This window comes from Varanus komodoensis, unplaced genomic scaffold (genome assembly GCF_004798865.1).
Source record: "Varanus komodoensis strain SLA01 unplaced genomic scaffold, ASM479886v1 scaffold7_3, whole genome shotgun sequence".
Classification (NCBI taxonomy): Eukaryota; Metazoa; Chordata; class Lepidosauria; order Squamata; family Varanidae; genus Varanus; species Varanus komodoensis.
Window position 1 is genome coordinate 8,116,925 of NW_025336480.1, and position 26,878 is coordinate 8,143,802.

A 26,878-nucleotide genomic window follows, 5' to 3' on the forward strand; every position below is an offset into this window, starting at 1 on the left:
AAGAAAGAAAGAAAGAAAGAAAGAAAGAAAGAAAGAAAGAAAGAAAGAACGAACGAACGAACTGCAGGAAGTTGCATGCACCATGGCATCCCTGCTACTGCCAAGAGGCCATCATAGCAGAACGGAGGTATAGTTCCTCCTGGAAGCAATTGTTGCTTATCAGAGACCATCAACAGAATACTGAATTTCAAAGAATGAAACAAACTGAGCCATAGCAAGCACATCTTAAGACTGCAGCCCAGTTGCTCTCCTGCCCTCCCTTCTTTCTCCAAGGGGGCAGTCTAGTGGGCCAAATTTGGCTGTGAACTGGAAGTTCCCCTTCGCTAGCCTACAGGAGAATGAGTCAGAGCAAGATCATGGACAGTGAGGTTCAAATCTGCACAAAGCCATGAAGCTTGCCAGGTGATGCTGGAGCAGTAACATCTTCTCAGCCTACCTTACCTCTGGGTGTGCTGTGAGGGAAAACTGAGAGGGCCAGCCTGAGCTCGGGTGGAATAGAAAGGTGATAAAATGAATTATTCATTGCAGTTGAAGGTTAACAGCCATCTGAATGAGCTTTTATCAAACTGCTACTTGTTACCCCCTTTTCCCTCTTAACTTTAAAAATACTTTGGCTAGCCATCTGTTCTCTTTCAATTAACCTTCTTCCTTGCTCACTCAAAACTAATGAACTTGTTGGACAGTAAAGAAAAGATGGCATGATAGCCACCAAAGCATCGTACAAGTGGCAGCCACATAGCTTGATGGCCCTTTATTCAGGCATAAAAGTGTGTAAGAAAAGATCCTTGTGTACAACCTATTAACATAATCAGTGTCAATTCCCACTGCGCACTGCAAAGCTGTCACAGCTACAGTGATACCAATTAGGAATGTAATCATATCATGAATGTCACCTAGAAGCAGATTAAGATGTTTTGATGATTCTATTAATTGTGCCTTACATGCAGATATATTCCTAGGTGCCAATTTGTAGCTCAGATGGTCTGGGATTTTATAAGATGATCACAGCCTGTCATTATAGCTGAGCACAAGCAAGGCATATCTGCAAAATCCTTACAGGCTCCGAGGAAGATACACTCTATAAGCTGGACATAATGGTTAGCCAGTGTCTTGGTTGGTCAGAACAACTGTTAACAATGTCTAGGAACTTAGCTGAATGGGCAGATGGGCAAAGAACCCAAGATCTGGTTGTGCTGTGGAACATCCATTCTAGCTCATTTATGACAGCAAGTGCTCATCAGTGCTATCACACAGATGGGGTTCTGCGCCTGCACAGAGTTGCATTCAGAATATTCTTGAGCTGAGCAAAGTTTTGGCAGGAACCTGCCAGTGGTGAAAGGCAGGACAGATGGCGTCCACACTTGGTTCCCTGTGACACCAGAAACAATGCTGCTGCAGCTATCAAAATGGGAGAAGGATGGGTTGTGTAAGTACACAGATAACTATCCAGAAAACCACAGGTACAGGTCAGCAACTTGTTCTGCTCCTTCACAACCTCTGTGACTCACACAGATGAGAAACTGGCATACTTAAACTTAGTAAAGATGGGCAGATATCATGGTAACAATGAAGTAAGAACCAGGATGTACCAATATGTACCGTTGAGACTGTGCGGCAACTTGGCAAAAGTCAAACAATGGAGTACCCCATAAAAGGAGAAGATAAAGCCACAGACCTCAGATTGGCTACAAATACCAACCAGAAAAGGCAGGTGTGAGCATTGATAAAAAAAGGATACAGGAGAGGCAACCACAAGAGTTTTTAGCCCCCCCATAAAATGTCACGGCATAGAGAACCTTTTAAGAATGCAACATGATCTCCAGAGGTGAAGCAGGACTCTGCATAAATGTGGGCAAAATTTTATCTTACCAAGATGAAAATGAGAAACAATTTTGGCAAAAAAAATGTAATATCCAAAGAACTACCTTGTCTCTATGGAAGATGAAGTACATCTGATCACGACACACAGCAAACTGTTTACCATACTGTTGAGCAATGTTTTGGACTACAATGCCCAACATGTCTGATCACTGCGTGATTCTATGTATGATCAGAAGGAACTTCAGGAAGTAGTTCGTGAAACATCTGAACTATCCTGGAAGTCAGAGGTGAGAGAAGGATTGAGGTACAGCATCTATTAATGTTGCTAGGGAAGTTTTATGGACATTCCTAAATCTGTTCCTTTTTGTGAGGTGGACTTCTCAGAAATCTAATCTAAAGGAAAAGCCATTGAGATTTTATTTAGCTAGGGAAGGTTTAGCTTAGGAATGGTAAGCAACAGTATATGAAAACTCCTAAGCAATATCAGTCTATTATTCCAAGAATGACACTGTATTCACTTAGGAAAAAAACTTCCACTAATTAATAGCTTAATTTGTGTTCATTTTGAAAGATTCCAACAGTGGTATGAGCCCTATCCTATGCTATGAGAATGTGGCTACTTAGAGGACAATCTAACAAAGCCCAAATATTCTCAGATTCCTGCATACTTTATTAAAATTAAAATTTATAAATTATGCCAATGATATTTTGTTGTGTATTTCACAGATAACACCAGTAGCTGTTCCAACTTTGATGCAAACAATAAATAATTTGAAATATGTATCTGGGTATTCTATTAACTGGTAAAAATCTGAACCGATGTTGATTAGAGATATTATACTCCATTGTCTGCTAGTTAACTGGGAATTTAGGTTCTGCTCAGAGCTTATTACTTATTTGAGAATACTTGTCCCTAGAAATGTATCTCAAATTATTGAATTTGAGTGAGCTGATTAATGAGATCTTAGGGGACAACTTTACAGTTAAGTCAAGAAATATACATAAAATTGAATGCAATACCTCAGATAGTTTTATATGGCATTCCTTTACTTAAGTCTGGACAGTACAGTCAGAAACTTAAAGCCTTGTTTTGTACATTTCTATAATATTCAACTCAGCTACAAATAACTTTGAAAAGGATTCTACTTCCTTGATCAATTGGCTTCTTTGATCATTCTTTTTATCATCAAGCTTCTCTTTTGAATTATACTATATTTCAGTTTCTCCCTGCTCAGATAAGACTTCTCTCCCTGGTTGGTTTTGTAATCTTCATGTTTGGATCCCCTTCCCTCACACATTCAATTCGGTTCTTGGCAAACCAAAATGGATAAGGCGTTTCCTACAGCTGCAGAAGTAAGGTGTGACACATACTTTTGCATTAATTCTAGTCTGATTCATTTCTGCTTGCAACACTATCAGGAAACCTAGAATTTAGATTAGAAAGAAAACGTTTGACGGATGGACTTGATTGGACAGACTAATTTAGTTTGGATCTGCTTGTAGGTTCTGATGATAACTTCCTGCCATTTTCTGTTTTGCATATTAAATATGATTTGCCAGCTAGAGCCAAATGGCAATATATGCAATTGAAACATTTATCAGACTCAAGGTTTGCCACTTTACAGTTTCAGAGCCCCCTTTTACTCACAATAACAGTGTTGATAAAGGCTGAACAGCTACTCTGGCCCACAATTCATTTTACAAATATCTATTACCAGTGAACAAATATGATACACTGGGTCTTAAGGAAGAATGGAATAATGAATTGGCACTTGTTTTGCCGAATAACCTGTTTTGCCCAGTCAATGGAATACATAGTTGACATCTGCTTTGGAAGGGGTAATGGATCTTAAGTTATGCTTCATTCAGCAAAATTTGATCTTGCAAGTGTATTACATGCCACACAGTCTTTTTAACAAGAACCTAATTAGATTGGCTCATTGCTGAAGGTACAATATAGTGACACTTCTCTAACTCGTGTGTTTTGGTAGTGCCCTGTGGCTGATTTCTTTTGGGAAGAGGTAATAATCTGGTTAAATTTTGTGATGAAAGCTTCATTAATACTTACAGATATGAATGTTCTACTTAACTATCTACTTATTGCATGTAATTTAATGTAAGGTCAAAGAATTTTCTGTTTCATTTTAGCTTTGGCTTTGATTTCAAAATACGCAATTAAAATAAATGGAAAAAAAACCACTTCAAAAGCAATCCTATGGCTCCTAGATAACATCTTAGGGGCCACAGCATAATGCAGATCCTCAGATCCAGGCTTGGATCCTGGAGCTAGGGAACTGCATTCTGATCCCCTCCCCCTATAAAAACCTGTCATGGAAAGAAACACCAACTGCCTCTCTGAGGTTGGAAAGCTGACCTTGAAGAGGGGTCAAGTGGGCATTTCGAGGAGGCAGGGAGGGGAAGAGACTATGGCCACCAGGATGCAAGTCATCCTGACAATACTCTAGCCTCTTCCTCCTCCAAAGGGCACCAGCCAGACAGCCAAAACGCAGAACAGAAGGAGCAGGGACTTGGAGACTGCCTCTGCTGCTCCACGTTCAGGGCTTAGGAGCATTAAGGGGACAACTGTTTGCATCTTAGATAGAAAGATAAATGTTTCAACCTCAGTACAGGGGATGAAGGTATGTGTCCCCTGTCCCTCTTCTTGTTCCTCTTCTTGGGTACAGTTGCAGTTGGTCTAACAGCTGTTTAGACTTAGCCCAAACAGACAGCCCAGTATGTGTGAGTCACCAAAACCACAATGTAGAAGCAGCAGCAGGAGAGAATGAGCTATCTCTTTTTCCACTTCCTGGCACATACACACTGTTTTGCGGAAAAGCTTCACAACCGCAAATGTAACACGATATAAAATCAGCTAGATAGCAGTGCTTCACAGCTCTGGCCTCCTCTCTAGGCTAAGGGCTCTGTGGAATGAAAGACGAGCACTGTGTGACAGAAGTGGCTTCGTACCAGGGGTGAGGAACCCTAGGCGCAGGCCTCTGAGGCTCCCCGGCCTGATCAGGCCTCTGAGGCTCCCGGATGGCCAGGTCTCCTTTGCCTCGTCCTACCTAACTCCAAACTGACCATTTGGTGATTTCCCAAGTTGATACAGCTATTTTCCCATACAAAAAGGTTGAAATGCCTCTCCTATTACTGGATGCAAGAACCTGAAGATACAAAATGCTGGTATTTTGAGCGCTATGTTCTTTGCTTCAATCCCACCAAGCACTGGAGTTTAGTCCCTGAGAGCTTGTCTGAAATTGAATTTGGCCATTAACCTGATAGAGGTCTCCACTTCTGCTTTATACAAGCAAACAGACTTCCATGAATTTAGCCTGGCTGCAAATAACTTTGCTATCAGTGAGCTTTTCTAATATCAGAATCCGTAAACAAGTTGGGTTTACCTGAGTTCTCCCCAGAAATGCTGCTGTAAGGCGGTGGAAAATCACTTACAACTTGTGAATTCTCACCAGGTTCCTCTTCATTCTGCAACTGAACAGAAACAGTTTCACTTTACAGAGCAAGGACAAAACAAAAAAAAATGCAGATCTGATCATAGCTTATACATGAAAAGATATCAGGTTAATTTTACCAGTAACTACTAATGAATTACTAATGAATTTAAAAAATATGTTTTTAAGGTGGGCAAATGTTTTGCAAATCAATTATCAATCTATTGTTTAAATTTTATTTTTGTTCCAAGACAGATGTTGCACATTCTTCCTTCTTTGCACACGCAAAGTGAAAACTTGGGAAAATGGTGATTTAACTATTGGAAGTTCAACTAGGATCAAACCACAGTTTAATACCTTCACTTGTTTAAGCAAACCACAGCTCCTCGAGGTTAGAAATAATGAAGAACTGTCATTATTTCTAAAGTATAAGCTTTGATTACTTTTCTTCATGTTGGAAGGAGGAGAGGAAGCACAGGAAGACAATGATTGTACAGTCTGATATCCATCTTGCAAAAGCATGACTTCCCATTACTACCATTTTTGTAATGATCACACTTATGTTTGATAACGGTTTAACAATAAATTCAGCTTTTATGTTAATTTGATTTAAACACAGATTTTTTTTTTAACCAGCCTGTTTTTAAAGTAAGTTAAATCCTATAACAACAGTTTAAAAATATGTTTCCAACAAACATTCATATACCCTGGCATGCTGGAAGAAAAAGAACTATGATAGGTGCATAAAACTATTTGGCATGCCATAAACTACCTTTGAAAGTCCTCATTTCAAAAGCAAGCTATTATGCTGCCCAAAAGAATATACAGATCAAGGAAACCCTGCACATTAGAAGCCATTTGTATATCTAGTTTGATCATGCATATTTTATGTAAGCCATGTAGCCATTCAATAGTCCCCAGAGTAGTCTAAAGCAACTGTTTGTAACAAAATTTGCTGAATAGCTTGGTTGAAGCAGGTTCCAAGCCCCTGAAACTACAAGCTTCGGGAAGATTTTTTTTTCCATCATTCTCTCTCTACTTTTCCCTAATAGTAGCTGTTTCCCACTTCCATCCTCTCAGCTGTCAGTTAACCCAGGAGTGCTCATACATTTGCAAAAACTGAAAGGGAATAAGAAAGATCAAAATGTGATTACTTTGCATATTCTTTGTGCAATACTTGTGAAAAAAAGTGAACCTTTGGAACAAACTTGAGGACATGCATGTTTTATCAACCAGAAGCTCTGGGGGAGGGTCTCAGTTGATAAAGCTGGCGCTCCTGTTGTTGCTCTGGTTGAACTGTGAACTGGGGAAATGGCCAGAGCTATTGACACGATTGCTCCTAAGCGTCCTCTCCCGCTCGGCAGAGCCCGTTCATCCCCATGGTATACACCTGAACTATGGGCAATGAAGCGGGTTGGAGACATCTAGAGCGTAGGTGGAGGAAATCACGGGATGAATCTGACCGAACACGCTCATGCGCTCACTATCGAGCCTATGCTGTGGCAGTGAGGGCGGCGAAGAAGAAATTCTTCTCCATTTCCATTGCCTCCTCACAGTGCCGTCCAGCAGAGCTATTTTGAGTGGTACATGGGCTGGTTCATCCTGGCCCTAAGAAAGATCCCGTACCACTCTCAACAGCCCGCTGTGATGACTTTGCCCAGCACTTTAAGGAGAAAATCGCTCAGATTCGTCATGAGCTGGACTCTACTAGTGATTCAGATCCTCTAGGAGAGGTGCCAATGACTCCGTGTGGTCAGATATTATTGGATGAATTTCAGTTACTGAGGCCTGATGATGTGGACAAGGTGCTTGGACAAGTACGTCCTACCACCTGTTTACTTGACCCTTGCCAGTCATGGCTACTGACCAAGGCCAAACATGGGATTGGTGCCAGGATCCTGGAGGTCATTAACGCCTCTCTGAGGGACGGCTGGGTGCCTGTTCCTCTAAAGCAGGGTCTCAAACTCACGGCCCGCAAGCCAATTGCAGCCCGTGGGACAATATATTGTGGCCCCCACTTGATATCAAAGTTTACCGATAGTGCGGCCCGCGCGTGTTTCTCACACGCACCTGCATGAGTCGTCGCCCTGGGCACAATGTTCCCTCTAAGCTTGTGTTATGGAAAGCCCAGCTTTCTCAGACAAACCTCTGCCATTTCCCAGCATGCGAGGCACTCATGGATTCTGGCACACTATTCAGCAGTGAGAAGTATGCTGATGCCATTGTAAAGCTACAGGAAGAATTTGATCACAGGTTTGCAGATTTCAAGACACACAGAGCCACTTTTCAAATTTTTGCTGACCCCTTCTCCTTCGATGTGGAAGTTGCCCCCCCCCCCCGTGCTTCAAATGGAGCTAACTGACCTGCAGTGCAATTCTGAACTCAAAGCCAAGTTCAGGGAGGTGAGTGGAAAAGCAGACAAGCTTGGACAATTTTTGAGAGAATTGCCCCTTACCTTCCCTGAGCTTTCCACGATGTTCAAGAGGACCATGAGCCTTTTTGGGAGCACCTATCTGTGTGAAAAGCTCTTCTCCACCATGAACTTTAATAAGTCAAAGTTCAGGTCCAAACTTACTGATGAGCATCTTCAAGCCATACTGAGGGTCTCAGTTGCTTCCTCCCTCAAGCCAAATGTGGCTCAGCTGTGTAAGAGGAAGCGCTGTCAGGTCTCTGGCAGCAAGGAGTAGGAAGAAGTAAGAGAAGCCTATGTTCTGAAGAACCGTTCATGTTCTGAATTATAATTAGTAAATATTGAGAAGATTGGATCAGTTGTACTTTTTTTTGGAATACTTGAAATCCGTTTTTTGTGGAATACTTAATGTGGCCCAGCCTCACCCAGACTCTACTTCCAGCGGCCCCCAGGTAAGTTGAGTTTGCGACCCCTGCTCTAAAGGAGGCAGTAGTCAGGCCGGTCCTAAAGAAGGCATCCCTGGATCCAGAGATGGCCGCCAATTATAGACTGGTGGCCAACATTCCGTTTTTGGGCAAGGTGTTGGAATGGGTGGTGGCGGGACAACTCCAAGTACTATTGGATGAAACTGATTATCTGGACCCATTTCAGTCCAGCTTCAGACTCGGTTATAGTAATGAATCTGCCTTGGTCACCCTATATGATGACCTGTGCAGGGAGAGAGACAGGGGGAGTGCGTTCATGTTGGTCCTCCTGGACCTCTCAGTGGCTTTCGATACTATCGACCATGATATCCTTCTGGATAGGCTAGCTGGACTGGGAGTAGGAGGCACTGCTTGACAGCGGTTCCGCTCCTACCTTGACGGCTGATTCCAGAAGGTGGTGCTGGGGGATTTTGGCTCTGCGCCATGGCAGCTACGCCATGGAGTACCGCAGGGGTCCATTTTGTCCCCCTTGCTATTCAACATCTACATGAAACCACTGGGAGAGGTCATCAGGAGGTTTGGGCTGCGGAATCATCAGTATGCTGATGATACCCAGCTCTACCTCTCTTTTTCAACCGATCCAGGTGAGGCAGTGGCTGTACTGAACTGGTGCCTGGCCGAGGTAATGGGCTGGATGAGGGCCAATAAACTGAAGCTCAATCCAGACAAGATGGAAGTCCTGTTGGTGGGTGGTTCGAGCTCCTGGGTAGGTGACTTGGACCTTGCCCTGAATGGGGTTGCACTCCCTCTAAAGGACAGGGTCCGCAGCTTGGGAGTGCTCCTCGACCTGGAGCTGTCCCTGGAAGCTCAGGTGATCGCAGTGGCAAGGAGCGCTTTCCTTCAGCTTCGGTTAATCCATCAGCTGCGTCCCTACCTGGAGGACGATTGCCTAGCGACAGTGACACATGCATTGGTTACTTCCCAGTTGGATTTCTGTAACGTGCTCTACATGGGGCTGCCCTTGAAGACAGTCTGGATACTTCAGATGGTACAAAATAGAGCAGCCAGGTTGCTGACAGGGACTGGGCATTACTCTCATATAACCCCAGTCCTCTACCAGCTTCACTGGCTTCCCGTCGAGGTCCGGGCTCAATTCAAGGTGCTAGTTATTACTTATAAAGCCCTTAACGGCTTGGGACCTGGATACCTAAAGGAACGCCTTTTTCCATATTTGCCCTCCCACCCCCTGAGATCGGCAGCAGAGGCCCTCCTCCGGGAACCCTCCGTGAAATACATTAGGAGGCAAAGTACCCGGAGGAGGGCTTTCTCTGCGGTGGCGCCCCGCCTATGGAATGCACTTCCCAGAGAGGTCCACCTGGCACTGTCATTATTTGTTTTTCGGTGCCAGGCTAAGACCTTTTCATTTCAACAATATTTTAATAACTTTTAATAGCAGTTTATAGGTTTTAATGCGCAGCCAGGGTGGATCTGGATTTTATCTTTATTATGTTTTATTTTATTTATGTAAGCCATCCCGAGGCTATGTGATGGGACGGAATACAAATGCTCTAAATAAATTAATAAAATCAGGGAAGAAGTGCCATGAACATGATTACAGCCATTTTCATAAAAGAGAATTACTACTCTTGCTTACTGCATACAGGAAAGAAATTTTGGGGTGGGAGGGATGGGAACTCTGAATGATGGGACTCATGTGGAAGGGAACCAAAACTGAACCCCCTGAGAAATCAGCATAATGATACCAGATAGAATGATGGAATAAAAATTGAGAGAAAGAAGGACATAAATGGCCAAGAAAATATGCTGATAATTATGTTCCGCAGAATAAGATTTTTTTTTAAACTCTGGGAAATTCCAATTCTCTGTGTATGCATGAACTATTTTTTGCTTATGTGTTGGATTCTTTCTAATATATCATGATATTTATAACGCACTGTAATCTGGATTATTTTGATTAATCTTGTTACAGTCCAGTTTGTTGCATGGAATATCCTTAGAGGCCCTTCCATCCAATGCAATTGTTGCATTAGAGTCAAGCCATATAGTCAAAGATCTCAACATTACACCTCTCCAGTAAAATGAAAGTGATTCACACTTTAATAGACAAAGCACACAGCATCTTTTTCATTAATGCCAGCCACCCAAAATTCTACTTGAATTCCAACAAACATTGTGGTACAATGTTACATGGATAAACAGATCCCTGATAACATAAGTCAGCCAATCTTCACCTGCAGCATTAGAAGAGAGAGTTGTATTTTTGGTGATTAGCTACTGAACAGCAGAGAACAAGGCTTGACCAAAGTTTAGAATTATCAGTGTAACCAGGACAAACATAGCTTTGTGATTTTAAGAATGATAAAGTACAATTCAATGAAAGCATAGATTAAAATATTTGCTCAGTTTGGACAAAAGGACCAACAGACAATCCCAAGAACCGTAAGATATGGCCGATTCCACCCATCCTGAGTTGGGTTGTTCCAATACTGGGCTGTTCCTGCACCCCATCCCTGATGGGTACTCTTCCAAGGTCATTTGTGGAGAGGGAAAATGAGATAATGTTAAGAGGGGAGTAAGCAGGAGAGGGGAGAGGGAGAAACCAAGAACTGCAGGATTCTAAAGGTGTTCTGTGGCATACCAAGCCCCAAACAAGGAAGACGGATGACCTGAGAAAGTGAAGGACAGGAGAAATGGCAGGTATTTTCATCTCTACCACCCTTCAACTCTGCCTGACGTTTGTCAGCAAGGCATAGGCTAGACAGTGTCAGAGTCCTTTGCTTATTGAGTGACAATTCGTTAGGGCAGTGCACTAATCCATCCTCACATGCACTTTTCTCACTTTTCCCAATCAAAATTTTTCTAAGAAAACACTTAACTCTAGTACAGTTTTATGACATTTGATACATGCTTTTTTGGTAAGCATTTGACTATCATCTACATTTTCCAGTGTCTGTCAGCACTCTTAGGATACACTCCTATGCATATTTAGACTGAAAAGGGTCACATCACTCTCAAAATTTCCCAGTCAGGCCTGAGATCTGGACATATTATGTGGCTTTGCTCTCTAGGCTGTAAGGTACATCTTTATTTAAAAAAGAAAAATGGTCAAGCCATTACATTTTTCAAGCCATTCATATTCAGGAAACATTGTAGAAAGGAAAAGTCAGAACACAAGCAATCAGCAGTACAATCCAATGTAATGAGAATAATGCCAACAGACCAGAAAATATCCAAGAGAAATCCATCTTTCTCTCCACTGTTAATGCAACAAGCTGAAATGCTTGATTAGAATGTGCAACATTAAAAAGTAGGTCCTAAGCTATTTTGCCTCTCCCATTTGCTCAGTAAAAGCTTCTCCATTCTGCTATAGGCCTTGAGAACTGCCACAGCCATTTCAAACAAAACTTCTCATATACCAGTCTAGAACAGCATTGCAAGCTTTTTTACCAAGACCACCATGGAAAGTTGGAATATTAAACATATATTTCTATTATCAAATTGCATATCAATATGTTGAAAACCAGCCAAACAGTCCCAGAATGACAATGCATGTGAGCCTGTAGACTGCAGATACCACTCCTCAAATCTCATCCTGTTGCTATGGCAACAAAGGGGAATTCTCCAAGATCTCTAGTAGGGATGTGAAAAAGATACTGAGGACAATTGCCCTAGCATTTCATAACAAAACAAGTAAAATACATCCATTTTTTTCAGTTTGCCTAAAGGCAATACAATCAGAGAAGCAAGAAAGAAGTTTGGGAAACATACCACTAATAACACCAACGCCAGTAATAAGGAATTATTTACATACATCAAAAATAGAAGAAGCAACTAGCAAAGCAGTTTGGACAATAATGGAAATCAAGGAGCACTATGAGGGACAAGGAGATTGCTGAGAAGTTGAAAGAAATCTTTTCTTCAGTCTTCACAGCTAAGGATGCAAAGCATATTCTTGTCCCTAAGCTTATATACTCTGGGAAGGAGTCTGAGGAATTAAGACAGATAGCAGTGACCAAGGAAGACGTTCTTGACCTTCTGGATAATCTGAATGTCAGCAAAACACCTGGTCCAGAAAATATCCATCCTAGACTCTGTAAGGAGCTAAACACCAAATTGCTGATCTTCTTAGCAAAATATTTAATATGTCCCTAAAAACAGCCCTTGTACCACAGGATTGGAAAATGGCAAATGTAGCACCAATTTTTTAAAAGGGGTCCTGGAAATTATTTGGTTGTTTCATTTGTAAATGCCCAATAGCTGAGGCTCTCTGGACAGTTAGCAAAAGTTAAAATTAAACAAGAGATACATACACACACACAAACATATTTTAATTTAAAAATAACAAAATAGGCTAGTTAGATTAACATATTCCTTCTGGGTAAACTGCTTGTAAGTATCATTAAAGACAGACTCCATAAACATATAGAGGGACAATCCCTGATGAGAAAAACTTCCAAAGGTTTTTGACAAAGTCCCTTACCAAAGGCTCCAAAGAAAACTAAACAGTCATTGAATAGAAGGGGATGTTCTCCTGGATCACTAACTGGTTAAAGAACAGAAGACACAGAGTGGGAATAAATGGTAATTTGGCCTAATGGGGAGAGGTCACCAGTGGAGTCCCACGGAGTTCTGTATTAGGACCAATTCTTTTCAACCTATTCATAAATGATCTGGAATTAGGAGTAAGTAGTGAAGTAGCCAAATTTGCTGATGACATCGAACTATTTAAAATGGTCAAAATCATAAGGGATTGTGAGGCGTACCAAAGGAATCTCACCAACTGAAGGAATGGGCATCAAAATGGCAATACAGTTCAATGTAAGTGTAGAATAATGCATCTTGAGGCAAAGTAAGTCCCAATTACAAGTCCATGCTGATAGGCTTGGAACTGTCAGCAATATAGCAAGAAAGGGATCTTGGGATGGTAGTGAACAGTTACCAAAATTAGGAACAGGATAGAAAATACAACTGACAAGATATTACTCCCCTTTTAGAAATCCTTGGTGTGACCTTGTGTTCAGTTCTGGTCTCATCATCTGAATAAGAGCATCTCCTCTTTGAAGAGCAGCTGCGAAGCTGGGAATATTCAGCTTAGAAAAAAGGCAAATAGAGGGAGACATGATAGAAGTGTTTACAATTATGCCCAGAGTGGAGAAAATGGGGAGGGAGACATTTTTCTCACTCCCCCACAACACTCAAAACAATGAAGCTGACTGGAAGAAGGTTTAGGACAGAAAAGAAAGTACTTCACACACCTTATAGTTAAATTATTGAAAGCACTGCCACAGAAAGTATTGATGGCCACAAATCTAGAAGGCTTTAAAAACGGATTGGGCAGGTACAAGAATTTGAGACTATCTGTGGCTATTAGCATTACTGGCTAGTACCAGAAGTGGCATGCCTGCATACACCAGTTGATAAGGTGCAGCAATCCTGGCTGAGCAATCCTGTGAATACCTGGTTGCCACCATGTGTATGGAATGCTGGACAAGATGGACCTTTGGTCTGATCCAGCAGGGCTTTTCTACATTTCACTTGGCTGACTTATCCAGCCATAAGCCCTTTCCCTTCATGGCACAACCCTCCATGGACAGATTTAAAACTACCTATCTTCTAACAGGCAAGGAAATTTATTCTGGTGTATGGAAACCAATTTCTGCCATGATTTTGGATGGGATGATACTTGGTATGCTACTAATGACGAATTATGGGATGACACAACACATACACACCAGCCGGAAGGATGAGTCACCTGGATGTGCATTTCTGTTTGACGCTACAAGTCCTAAGCAAACTTTCCTAGTGCAGTGTGTAAGTCTCACTTGACCAGCCCTAGTAATTTTCCAACTACTCATTTCTGAATATACATTTCTGCAGCCATGCTGAAACAATAACTATGTGAGACATCATTCAGTTTTGCTTCTGGCTTTAAATAATTCCAATTAATTGTTGTTATTGTTTTAAAAAAAAACCTGGAGAAGTTTTCAGAAACAATATCAAGTAAAGTTAACAGCAGACTGGGAAAATCTTAAAACATCACAATTACAAATACTAAAAAGCACTTTAAAATACCAATTAAAATCAAATTACAACTAAAATAATCAACAATTAAAATACTCCTTGGATAAAAACATCTTGGTCTGGCACTGGAATGTACATACAGGTGATGATGCTCCCTCCTACCTGTCCAGGCCTACCAGGATTGGCCACAGAGGAAAAGCACTCTTCTTTCCCCACTGCCAGCCTCCTGTGCTTATATGCTAGATACACATAAGGCAACATCCCTGCATGTGTTGAATACAAATGGGACTAGGAAAAAGAGTCATCCATGCCTCTGCCCTCAGTCTGCTAGATACACAGGAAGAAACAGTGCTGCAATCACAGCTGAGAGCTAGCACTCCTGCTTTGCATGCAGAAGGGCCCAGTTTCTTTCCCCAGCATTTCCAATTAACCCAGTAAAAGATCTGCCAGAAACTCGAGAGAACTGCTGCCAGTCAGTATCGACAATACTGGACTAAACAAGCCAATGGTCTGACTCAGTAAAAGGCAGCTCCCTTCAGGATCAGCCTACTGCATTTCTATGCTGGCTGGATAGGCAGGAAGTAAAACCCCTTCCTGAACTTGCAGCATTGAAAGCAAGCAAGCTAATGAAGGAGTTGGGGAGCTTACTCTGTGCTTCCTTGGCCAGCTTCTTTCATCGCCTGCAAAAGATTTTATTTGCTTGCTTTTTATGTATAAGAGGGTCCAACAAGGGAGGGAAAGCATATTCAAGCTGTCCTCCACCTCATCAGAAGAAAGCAGGTGAGTAAAACCAAAAATATGTTCAGGGTAATAGTTTAGGAAGACAGGTGGGCTACTGGACAAGGATATGCCACCACATTTGCACTGGGTTTTAATCTAGTTAATCCAAGCTCCTCCAGTGTTATGCAGTGTGGCTATGCCAATTTCTGTTTTTTCTCACACTGAGAGGGTACCCAAGAGCATTCAATTTATTATCTCACCACTCATCTTAGAGCATTAATGCTTCCTTATTGAAAACAGATCTACTAATGCATCTAAAAGCCAATCCCATACATACTTAGTTGAGAGTTAAGTCCCATGAAACTCAGATTTATCTATAAGTAAACATGCATAGGATTGCATTATAAGAACATCACATGCCTTCTTTGAGAGCAAATCATTTTGGTAAGTCATAATCATGTTGCAATCAAAAGAAATCCCAAGTTATTCCCTGCTGTGTCCTTTGACTAATTCTACCTGTGGTACACTGTGGTATTAAAAAAAATTCTGTAGAATCACATACTAAGTTGGTATGAAATTCCAATTGTTCACACTTATATTTTATCCTCCTTTTTTCTTCTGTTTCGTTTTTTCTCTTTTGTCCCCACTGAAAACTTTTATCAAAGCTCTTGTTGTTACTCTTGTCTGCATAATCTTTAAAAAACCATTGAAATGTGACTGTGCTACATTAAAATACTAAAAAGTTAAAATGGAAATTTACAACATTATGCTTCAAGCTTTTTATAACACAACAGTATGATTCTAACTATGTTTACTGGGAAGTAATCCTACTTTCTTACTAGGCTTGCTGATTTGGCTTATTTTCTAGAGTGTTTAAGACTGCAACCTTCATCATATATATATGAAATTTCTAAGATTAATTTTTCCTGAAATCATATTAGAATATATTCTATGGCTATTCTCAAAATGTAATGTAGCAGTCTACATAGTAGAAAATACCATCTAAGAAAAACAGCATCCACATTACACTAATTCTGTATCCATCTGAGAAGCATGCCTGATTTTATGCTATAGACTTTTTTCTAAATCAAATACATTAGGTACTTCTTTCCTTCTTCAAAATAATAGATTTTGGAAAAGAAAAAATAACTTTGTAAGCTCTTCTGGTTGGGGCATTATGATTGTTAAATATTACATGTGTTTTTGGATTTTTGGGTATGTATGCATGTATATAACCCATATTTCTGCAGGATTAATTTCCATTTAGTACATTCAGAGCTGCAGGTCCAAAGACACTGGGTTGAATCCAAAAGTGCCCTTCTGTTAACAGGAATCATTTTTCTGCACAAAAAAATGACATGGATCCAGCGTCTATTAACAAAAATTGGTAAAGGAAGCAATTTTCATTTATTCCTTCTTTGGCTCTACATTGCAACTCCAACACTGTCCTGGAAGTAATCTTCTGGAAAAGATTTTCAGGGTGCATAAGCTTGGGACTCTACTCACAAAATGCAGAACCCAGCTGACTTGAACTGTTATTACAACTCTGACCTAAGATTATAGTTGTCCAACTTCCTCACACTTTAACCTCTCTTTACAGACTTATGAATTCCTTCCTTCAGCCTTAGGTGGAATCACAGTTAAATCTGTTTCTTCTGCCCACCATAACTCATTTGAAGCCAACCAAAGCTAAATACACTGTTGGTCCTGCAAGCTTTAGGATGAAATGCAACAGAAAAGTCATCTGAAAGATTTTAGCTACTAAACTTCTCTTGAATTTCCTGCAGGCTGAAACAAGGGCACTGCCTGAATATTATGATGACCCTATATTTAATCTTCAGTGGGTGTTCCACACAAGCACGTTATCACAAAACAACTGCATTTCTCACAGGAGACCTGATTCTGTCAAGCAGTTCCAATGTTTGTACCTAAACATAAGCATGCTCCACTTACAGTAAAAAAGAATTGGATCTCATCTGCTCCATTCTGCTTGATAAAGCACTTTACTCTGTAGTTCTTCACCTGATACTACAGTTCCCGTCTGCTTTCAGCCTGCCTTTGGTACACAAGTAAACAAAATGTTTACATAACTAGGACTTAACTTACTGTACACATACATATATCAGCTGTGAAACAGCACTTGCACAACTTTTAAAAAGAGTATAGCTATAGGACTATTCTGTACCACAACTACTCTAAAATATTGTCGATATTTACTTACATCCAGACTACCATCCTACAAAGCCCACAGGAGACATCAGAGCCATTTGTCTATTAACGCAACAAAGGGAAAAACAGCACTATGAGAACTATTCATTCCATCAGGCTGAGATGAGAGTGAAAATGGAGTCAATTCCCTCAGCCTTACTGAAATAACCAATTTTGTTTCCTTCCTGTTCTCCCATCCCATTTTTCTTGTATGTCACATCTTTTGAGATTGTAAGCCCATAGGCAGGAACTGTCTTTATTAAACTGTCTTTAATTTATTATATGTAAGCCACTCTAGGAGTTCTTTTGGCTAAGAAGTAACTTAAAACAAATTCTAAATATAATCATCATTGTTCCCACTAGTTCCCACTTCTAAATGCCAGTTCCAGTTCTCCCACCCAATCTTTGCTAACTGGCCATATTTCAGGATGACAATATCCAGTCAAATAATTTTAGTACTATTAACTGTATAAATTCTAGATTTGTTTATGAAGGCAGACAATAGTAAATCTATGACATAGAGTTAAACTAGCCATTATTAAAGCCATATCATTTCCATCTCCATATAGAAGGCCCAAATCTGAGAAGCAATAGTGAAGTTGAACTATTATAAAACTGACATCTGAAATTTATGCTGACTGTGTGGTACTGGGTGTAAGAACCAGTGTAATGTAACAGATAGAACACCAGAGTTAGACCTGGAATCAAATTCCCACTAAGTCACAAAGTTCACTGGATGACCTTGAGCCTGTATCTTTCTCCCAGCCTACCTCCCACCCCGACCAAGAGTTGTTGCAAGAGAAAAACAGGGGGAAACTACATGTGCACTTCCATTATTTTCTTGGCCAGTATATAAAAATAACAAATGAATAAAAGTGGACCAAACCTTTCATTTTGAATGATGTTTATAATTCATAATATCCAATATCTGGTCCTGAGCATTTGAACTCATCTTCACGTAAGGCTGAGGGGAGCACAGTTGGCGCCAGTTATAAACAATATGTAGTTTGGTGACTGTTCTCAAAATTCTACAGAATTATTTTGAGAAAGTTGCAAAATTAATCCTCATCCACTGAAATAAGGTCAAAAATATGATGGGTACAAGTTTACATTATTTAACAAAAAGGAAAAAAGAACCATCATACATTTATTTGACTTGAACACTTCATCACAGGGGTTAACACTGTCAGAGCTCCCACTATGCCAAGCTAGGCTTAACTCTCTTTCCAAACAGTGCCATCCAGAGCCAACAATTGCATACTCTTACAAAAATCAGAGTTAAAAGGCTGTGTGCTACATGCCTTCTAGCAGTGATCATTCATATTCAGGACACACCCCCATATTTTATGTCACTGCGAAGAAAATGAAATATTTACAGTACACAACATGTCTGGCCTGTGCTGAATTATATGTGAACATAGCCTCCCAAACATGGATTCCAAATCAAATAAATTCCCTCACTAAAAGATGAGTAACCTATCTTTGCTTGAAAAGCTCACTGGGAGGATGTGAAACTGCTGAGAAAGCAAAATGTACAATTAATTTGTTCCACAGAAACAATGTCCTCAAAGCACACTCATAAAGGCTGTTCACTGCCTTGACGTTTTCAGTCCTCAAGACCAGGAATAGTCAACTAACACATAAAAATGAAAGATTAAAGCAAGGGTAAAATGAAGGCCCCAAAGCCATACTGTTAACTGCATATGTGAATTATACTGGTAAAAATACCTGCTTTTTAAAAGCCTCTCCTCTCTTGCATGTGAAGTGTTTAGCTTGTAAGCCAGGTCTAACAATACACCCAGTTAATATAAGGCAACACAAAGTGACTATGGCTGCAATCATATATGCACTCACCTGTGAGTAACTCCAACAGGATGTAATAGGATTTACTTTTGAGTAGATACATATAGGATTGCACAATATATTAACAGATGGACAGTTTCCTAGATGTGTATGTCAGATTCACTCCATTCAATAATCAACTATGTCAGACAATTGGGAATCTCTTTTTAGCTTCTCTTTGGTTCATTCCCATTGCTTCCAGCACAGTATTAACACAGGCCTCAATATGATAGCTGGCCCTTATCACAGCATTACATTTCCATGAGGAGAAGATATGCTCAGATGTAATTATTGAAGGATGTCCATTATAGGACCCTCTACACTGGACTGGATATAAAGTCCTCGCTTCACTGCAAACATGGCTCCAGTGTATAAGCTTCAATGCCACCTTGCACTTTTACTTGACTACTGTTCATTCTCAGAGTGTGTCCTATATCTTAATTGGACAAGAGACGAAAAAAGGGATGCCCATGGCCCATCGAACCGAACACTGTGCTATGTCAAAATTCCCAGAAAATTTTTAAACCATCCCAGACAGCCTATACAATATGGGCACTGTCTTAAAAACAACCATAACTTTGGAGCTTCCCTTTTTTATTTTGTACTGATATTTAGCATCAAGTTAAAAGCAATCACACTTTCATATAGTCTTATCTCACTTATCACAACTTCCCTACCATTTCCCATCAAAAGATTTGATCTTACATTCCTGAATACTTTTTTATTTAGATTTCCAACCATGCTTGAAGCCATCTCAGGAGGACAAGATGAATGAAGGTAATCGTACCACAGGGGAAGGCAACCTGTGGCCCTCCAGATGTTTTAGCATTCACCTCTAGCTAGGGCTGATAGGATGTACAGGCCAAAACATCTGAAGAATGACAAGTTACTCTTTGCAGTCACAAAAACTCAATAACAAATGTAGCATCCCCTTTCCCTTCCCTTCAACATTAAGAAATGTTCCCCCTCCTGAAAGATGAGGTTCTCATTTAATAACATGAATTTGCAAACAGCAACTTTATGCAAAATACTAAAAGCCTCTTTAATACAAATAATTCCCAATAAAGTCCAAGTGAAAGAGGAACCACTGTAGTGTAAGCATGCTGATCCTAAACATTCATAGGCAGCCCTCCCAATAAAAACTTGTTTAGGTAAATTTCAGTTTTGCACTGGGTACATTTAATTCACCTAATATAATTCCAAAATGCTGAACTTCAAGAACCTGACAAAAAGACTATTTAGGAGGCTGAATTTAAGTCTCAATATTGTGAAGGCTTAAATGACTGAAAATGCATACAAATTTCTTGATTAGCTGCTGAGTTTTTACTGTTGTTCTGGCCATGTGACACTCGGTTCTCCCATCAGTAGACTGACAAGTGTGTTCGGACTGAATTGCTTCCTACATCATAATCTTGAACAGTGAGTTGATTAATCCAGGATAATTACCACCGCAGTACCACACTTACAAACACAGATTAAAATCTGTCTATCACTCTGATTATAATCACCCGGGTTGCGAGGATGGCAAGATGCTTACGGGGGGTAAGTCGTTAATCTTTACAGTCCATCCTTAAAAATCTATGTAAAAATCTATTAATAAAGCACTCAAGAAACCAAACGAACGGAGAAAGTACAACTCAGGCTAGGATATCTGAACCTTGGGGGTTTTTTTCCCCCTAGATTGTGATAAGATCGTATGCCGAAAAAGGAAAGAAACGGAATCATCTGGCCCATCCCGTCCACGTTTGCTAAAGAAATAATTGGTTTTCTTTTCGAAGTCCAAGTGCTGGGCGGGGGTGGGGGGGGTGTCGTTTAAACGCACTCTCCCTTCTCTATTAGGGGCGAAAAGGGGAGTGGATGGTCGATTTAAGCCAGGGGGCGGGGAAAGCACTTAAATGGCCTTATAAATGCTGATCCAAAATAGGAGCAAAGAGGCGGGATCTGGATCCCAGGAAGAGCAGGCACGTCGTCCATTGCCCCAGCCCCCACTCTCCCTGCGCCGGGCCTCCACGTCTTGAAGGTGGGTCACCCCCGACGGACGGCGGCCTAAAAACCCGCGGCGCCCGCGTAATCTGTCCTGCCCAGCTCCAGCCCGCTGCTCACCTGCTGGTATCGGCCGCCGCTACTGCTGGGCTCGGCCGCCGCCGCCATGGCGCTGGGCAGGAACCGAGCGAGGGAGGCGGAAACGGAGCGACCTCTCGGAACGCCGCGCGCGCAGAGACCGGGCGGAGGCCCCGCTGGGGACGGCTCGTGCTCCCCCCGCCCCCCAGTGGGTGCTGGCGGCGCTGCGCTTGCGGGCGGAGGAAGGCGGCAGCCAGCCGGGCACTCGCTGCTGCTCCGCCGCCGCCGCCGCCTGCCGAAGCGCCAGCCCCTTTCCTTTCCCCTCCCTCCCGTCACACTCCGCCTCCTCCGGGCCTCGGCCGCTGCTCGCCAGTATCGACGTAGCCTGGGAGAAGCGCCGCTTTTGTGCCCTTTGGAAGACACACGCTCCCGTTCTTTTTGTTCATTTACTGCATTTCCGAGCTCAGCAGCTGCAGCTCTGTGGCAAGTTGACAAAGAATAAAAGCCGGAAAAGAAACGTTATAAAACCGTATAAACGCACAACACGCAGCGGAAGGCACACGTTTGGGAGCCTGCGAGCCTTCTTCATCCCAGGCGCGTGGGGCCTAAATCCTTTCTGCGCTGGACTTACATAAGCACCTACAAAACATTTGTCCGGTTTATAGATCAGGTCACTAATGCTAAGACGATCCCAAGAACAATGAAACTCATGAACCAGCTCAAACTATTACAGGAGACAAAAACTGGCCACAGAAATATACAACTAGGGCACATGGGGCCAAATCCAGAGGGCCATGAACCTTCTGGCTTCCACCCCTTTCTCCCAATCACTGAGCCTTTGGTGGCTTCGTGAAAGGTGAAATTGCCCTTGGGGAGGGGTTAGGTAGTGGCAGTAACAGCTTTAATCATGCTAGTGCTTGTTTGTATTCGGGGCCTCACTCTCTTTCCCTTGGCCCCGCCCATCACCGGTTTGACAAGCGCTTTTCATCAAACCAGACTGTCAGACTGAGTTTTCCTGGGATCTTGTAGGAGCGGTGATTAGAAACCCACCAAGTCTGAAAGCTAATCTCACAAGTGAAAATCCTTCCCAGAGTTCTACAATGCAAATACATGTGGCTGAGAACTCTGCCAGGGAAATTGGACTGTTGACAATCCCCACTTAGAGCAGGTGAGCTGGTAAACTCACCAGACCTTCAGCTAAAGACAGGATTCCCCACAGCCTGCCAATCCTTACATGGATGCATGCAATGACACTAGGATCCGATCCTTCACACACCTAGCAACTTGCAAAAACAACTTGGTCTGACCAAAGTACATACACTGCATGGTGGTGGACCAGGGTGAAAAATGCCAGCATAACAGCCAAAGTCCTGCTATTGTCGCTTCCTATTTTGCTTCTGGAACATCAGGGGTTTTACACTTCCATGAGTAGGTGGCAGTTATTCAGGATAGGGGTTTTTAGTTTCTTTCTCTGCAAATGAATATGCATCAACCATCTGAAGTTCTAGCAATTTGGAATTCTTTACCTTGCCCCAGCTGTATCTGTCTAGAACTTTCTTCCAGATAAATTTTCTTACATGTACAACTTCTTCTGCTGTAATGTGTTACCCCTCCATGTGCTCCCAATTCACAATTTACCATCCCTTCTGCAAAGTGTAAGACAGAGTCAGAATATAATATTGGTGATAGTCATTCTTCCAGTTTCTTTACCCACCTCAACATAATGGGGTCAAATAGCATAAGTGAAAAGCTATGTAGAAATTTCAGTGGAATTGAATCCATATATCTTAATTATATGGTATCATTAAGATACCTTATTTATTGTGTACATCTTAATTATTGTGGTATGGTAGAAAGAATTTCAGAACTTACCAGTGCACACTATTTAACCCAGTACTTTAAATGTCTTTGCTTTTGCTTCTGGCATGGAGCACTAGATTGTGTGAACTTTCAGTTATATAAAATTTACACCCCTGCTCAAACAAAATCAAGAATATTTAAAACTTTGTATGTGAAAGTAGATCTTCACAGAACTGTAAAATTGTGCTGCTTGTTTTTGTTAGAGTGCTGACACATCATACAGTCTTAGGTACCAAAATACAAACCGAATTGCAGATGCTACAAATTATTTTTAAGCTAACTGCAAATATTTTTAAGGTAACTTCATTTTGATACTTTTATATTTCTATTCATTTGCTAGAGGCTGATCTTACCATGCCAAGTGCCCAACAAAGCTTCAGTTGTTACATTTCTGGTATGTCACTGACAAGCCAAAAAAACTGAGAAGGGGGGGGGGAGAGAGAGAGAGAGAAGTAATGAGGGTGGGAATATTTCCAAAGATTTTGGAGTCTGCTGTTGAAAATATCAATTGCCAGAGTGATAAGTTGGTGACACTGATATACAGCATGTTATTTTAAGCTTGTACTTTTGGACTGTGTTCCAGGCATCTCAGGGACTCCTCAGAAGTGTATGGATTGCTCAGTGAGAAGATGTGGATGCAGGATAATATCAGATATATCCTAGTTCTAGACTTGCTTATCTCCTTTATTTACAGTTAATTGCATAGAAAAACCAAGAGCAGCAATTTAGCTAAAGTGTTTGTCAGTTTCATTGATTTCCATTAAAATCAACAGGATGGAAAAGTCCTAAACTGTGGTTGGATTATACCCCAGATACTTAGATTGGAATAGCAAATGTGATAGGTACAATGCAGCCAAGCTAAGCAGTTTTAGGCCCTGTTTATGTTGATAGAGAAGATTTACAGCTCCATCCTATATGCTTGCTCCAAAGACCAGTGTGCTTAGTGGGTCTTCCAAATAAGCATACGGGAATGCAGTCATAAGCACAGCAATGCAGAAACACTTAACTTTAGCTGAAACATATTCTAGCCTTTGAAAAATATAATTTTTTAAAACTCTTATCTATTAGGTGCTGTTGTGCAAGGCTGGAGATGCTTTTCTTGATGTTTTGATAATTGGAAAACATGTACATTCCTTTAGCTAGGAAAGTAGAAAAAGAAAAGGTCATGTGGTTGTGAGATATTACTTAAATAGAGGCTTTCTGCACATGTTACATTTGAGAACTAGTGTGGCATTTTGGTGTACTCAGAAAAGCAATTCTTCCCATTCCACCCCACTGCCCTGCCATAAACACATCAAAAGATGCCTCAGTGTCTGGTGGTGAAGACCAGATGACCCCACTCCATTAGTGGGTAACTGTCAAAGTGTAATCTCTGTGTTTTATAGGCTTGCTAAAGTGCCTCCCTAACCCTGTAAGTTCACACATGTAACTTTTTTGTTTACTTAACTTGGCCAGCCTGTTCAAGGCAACTTTAGAAGGCTTGTCAAAGGCATCTAATTAGAGTGAAATGTAACTTTTCGTTATGGTGCTATGACGTGTATCCAATCACTTTCCTATCCATATCAAAGTATCCGAGCACCTTCCTGTGTATTGTATTCACTTCCCTTTTGTGTATTCTATATAACCCTAAGGAAATTAACATGGGGTGTTCCTACTTAGGCACCCATGGATCCACGCATTCAATTGTAAATAAACCTATTTGCCTTGACAAGAAACTGATTTCCGAGCCTCTGAATTGTGAATCTGTGTGACAGTGGTTAGAGTGTCAGACTGGGAAGGTCTGAGTTCTGGTCCCCACTCAGCTCTGAAGCTCAGTGGGGACTTTGGGTCAGTCACTGACTCTTACCCTAACCTACTTCACAACAACCTTGTGAGGATAAAATGGAGAGGAGGAAGACCATGTAAACCATGGTGGGTTCCTTAGCGGGAAAAGCAAGCTATAAATGCAATAATGAATTATTTTGTACTGTGGTATTATTTGAAAGCTGCACATTGTAGTGTGCAATATGCCAATTAAAATGATTTTATGCCTGTTCATTTCCCTTCCTGCCAGTAGTTACAAATGAGCTTCTGACTTCATATTTTGATAGAAGGAAAATGCATAGATGTTGCTGTTTGGGACTTGGTGTTAACAATATAATGAGATTGTGTTTACTAATACTTTCTTGTAGTTACACATCTCACATATAAAGTAAATTTTAAATTCCCATTCATTTTTCTCTTCCTGTGTTTTACTGAACTGGAATTAATATGTATTGCTTGCTTAGCAAACACTTGATAGCTTGCAGAGCTGAGGAATGCTGCAGCTTTTTAAAGATCCCACCACCATACACATGCTTTAAAAAGGCACTCTTTAAAAAAGTATTGCTAGATCTCTGTTATCATAAGGCTAATACGTTTAAGTTATTATCATAAGTGCAGCTGATCTTTAGGTCTGTTTACATGACAGATTCAGCACAAGCAACAAACTTTAATTCCAAGGATTATTTGGGTGAAGCCATGATTGTTAAACTGCTATAAAAATAGTAGAAACTAAGATAGACATACTCTTCCACTCTGGGCTTATATGCAATTTTATTAATAGGGAATAGAAAGTGCTTGGAAATCTAAAGAGAAATCATGTTACACTAGAACACTAAAGATGCACCATCATTCTCAAGTGCATGATGCATTCTATGCAATGCTGATAGGCCTTGTGTCAGCAAAGGATAATGAAAATACATCTCTCCCAGTGGCATTAGACCAAGGATGAGCCTCTAGCTGTTTTGGCCTACAAGTCTTAGCCAGCAGAGCCAACAGTAATGGGGGAGAGGAGCTGTAGACCCAAATACCTGGAGATCCATGGGTTACCCATCCCAGGTAACACTCTGGCAAGCAGGGCTGGCTCTAGTTAAATCCCAAGCAAGAGAAAGAAGATACAGTGGTAGGTTTTGACTTCCATACTTCTACCCTAGAGAGCTTTCTCTGTGTATGGGAAGAGGCCTGTTTATATAATTTTTCAAGCAATACACGTCTGGAAGCTAGGGGATTCCTCTTCTCAGGCAGCCACTTAAATGTTAGGCTTGGTATTGGCAGTTTGCTTGCTTGTTTCTGCCAAGCCACGTTTAGGACTCTTCCAGAGAGAAGTAATATTTGTTTGATGAAAGGTAATATCTTCTCTTGGGTAATAAAGGCCTTTCCCCCACGCTGATGGTTGCCATGCAAAATGCACCAGCAGCACGTAGATACTGTCAGTGTTTCTAACATTTTCAATACAAAGCCTGTTCACGACAAGGTTGTCATTTTAATTCAAAGCAAATGATATGCTAACTTTTAACCTTCAGAGGAAATGAAGCTGACTTATTTTTTGTTACATTTGTGTAATTTACAGTTTACAACAAATAGTCCAAGACAAGGTAGCATACATGGCCCTCCTCTCCATTTTATATTCACAACAGCCTTGTGGAGTAGTTCAGCTGGTCCAAAGGCACCCATTGGCCAGCATGGCTGAATGGGGACTTGAGCCCAGGCCTCCCCTACCTACCCATTGTGCCCAGTGACTCTTAGACTGCCTGTTAGAGTAGCAGGAGTGTCTCAAAGTGAAACACCATGGCTCTGAATGGTCAGGAGCCACTCATCTGGATGTACCCTCAGCCCATTAACTTACCCAGCGTTTCCCCCAACTGTGTGCTGCAAACAAGGCTGTGGCATATTATAAAAGTCAACCAGTAACATGTTGGATACATTTATCACTTACAGACCATAGTGTATCACATGTGTTGCATGTAGAAGGTCCCGGTTTCAAACTCTAGATAGGGCTGTAAAAAAATACGTCCTGAAACCCCAGAGAGCTGCTTTTTGTTAGCCTCAGTAATGCTGGATAGATGGACTCGTGGCCTGATTCAGTCTAAGGCAGCTCCTGGGGTATTAAGCTTGTTTCCATTTTGAAGATGCTCCAGAAGCTTAATTCCAGTTGCAGGAGGGTCTGGAAGCAAAGTGGATGAGGACAAATATAAAAGGGACAGGGCCAAAAGCAAAAATGCTGCTGCTGCATATCTTTG

The 26,878-nt window shown here is 41.3% G+C and overlaps 1 protein-coding gene across 2 annotated transcripts in view; it reads right to left on the bottom strand.

The window, feature by feature from the left end:
• NDFIP1 (Nedd4 family interacting protein 1) overlaps positions 1-21,204 on the bottom strand; it is a 36,048-nt gene extending 14,844 nt beyond the window's left edge. Inside the window, exons 1-2 of one of the 2 annotated variants that reach the window (XM_044454265.1) lie at positions 21,021-21,204; positions 5,223-5,304 (exon numbers count right to left, since the gene is read on the bottom strand). In XM_044454265.1, coding sequence (XP_044310200.1) covers positions 5,223-5,304; positions 21,021-21,068 — 130 coding nt within the window. In that variant the 5' untranslated portion in view covers positions 21,069-21,204. Of the gene's footprint in view, positions 1-5,222; positions 5,311-21,020 lie in introns of both variants that reach the window. The other variant, XM_044454264.1, reaches the window with a different exon arrangement.
• Between the last annotated feature and the right edge of the window lie 5,674 nt (positions 21,205-26,878).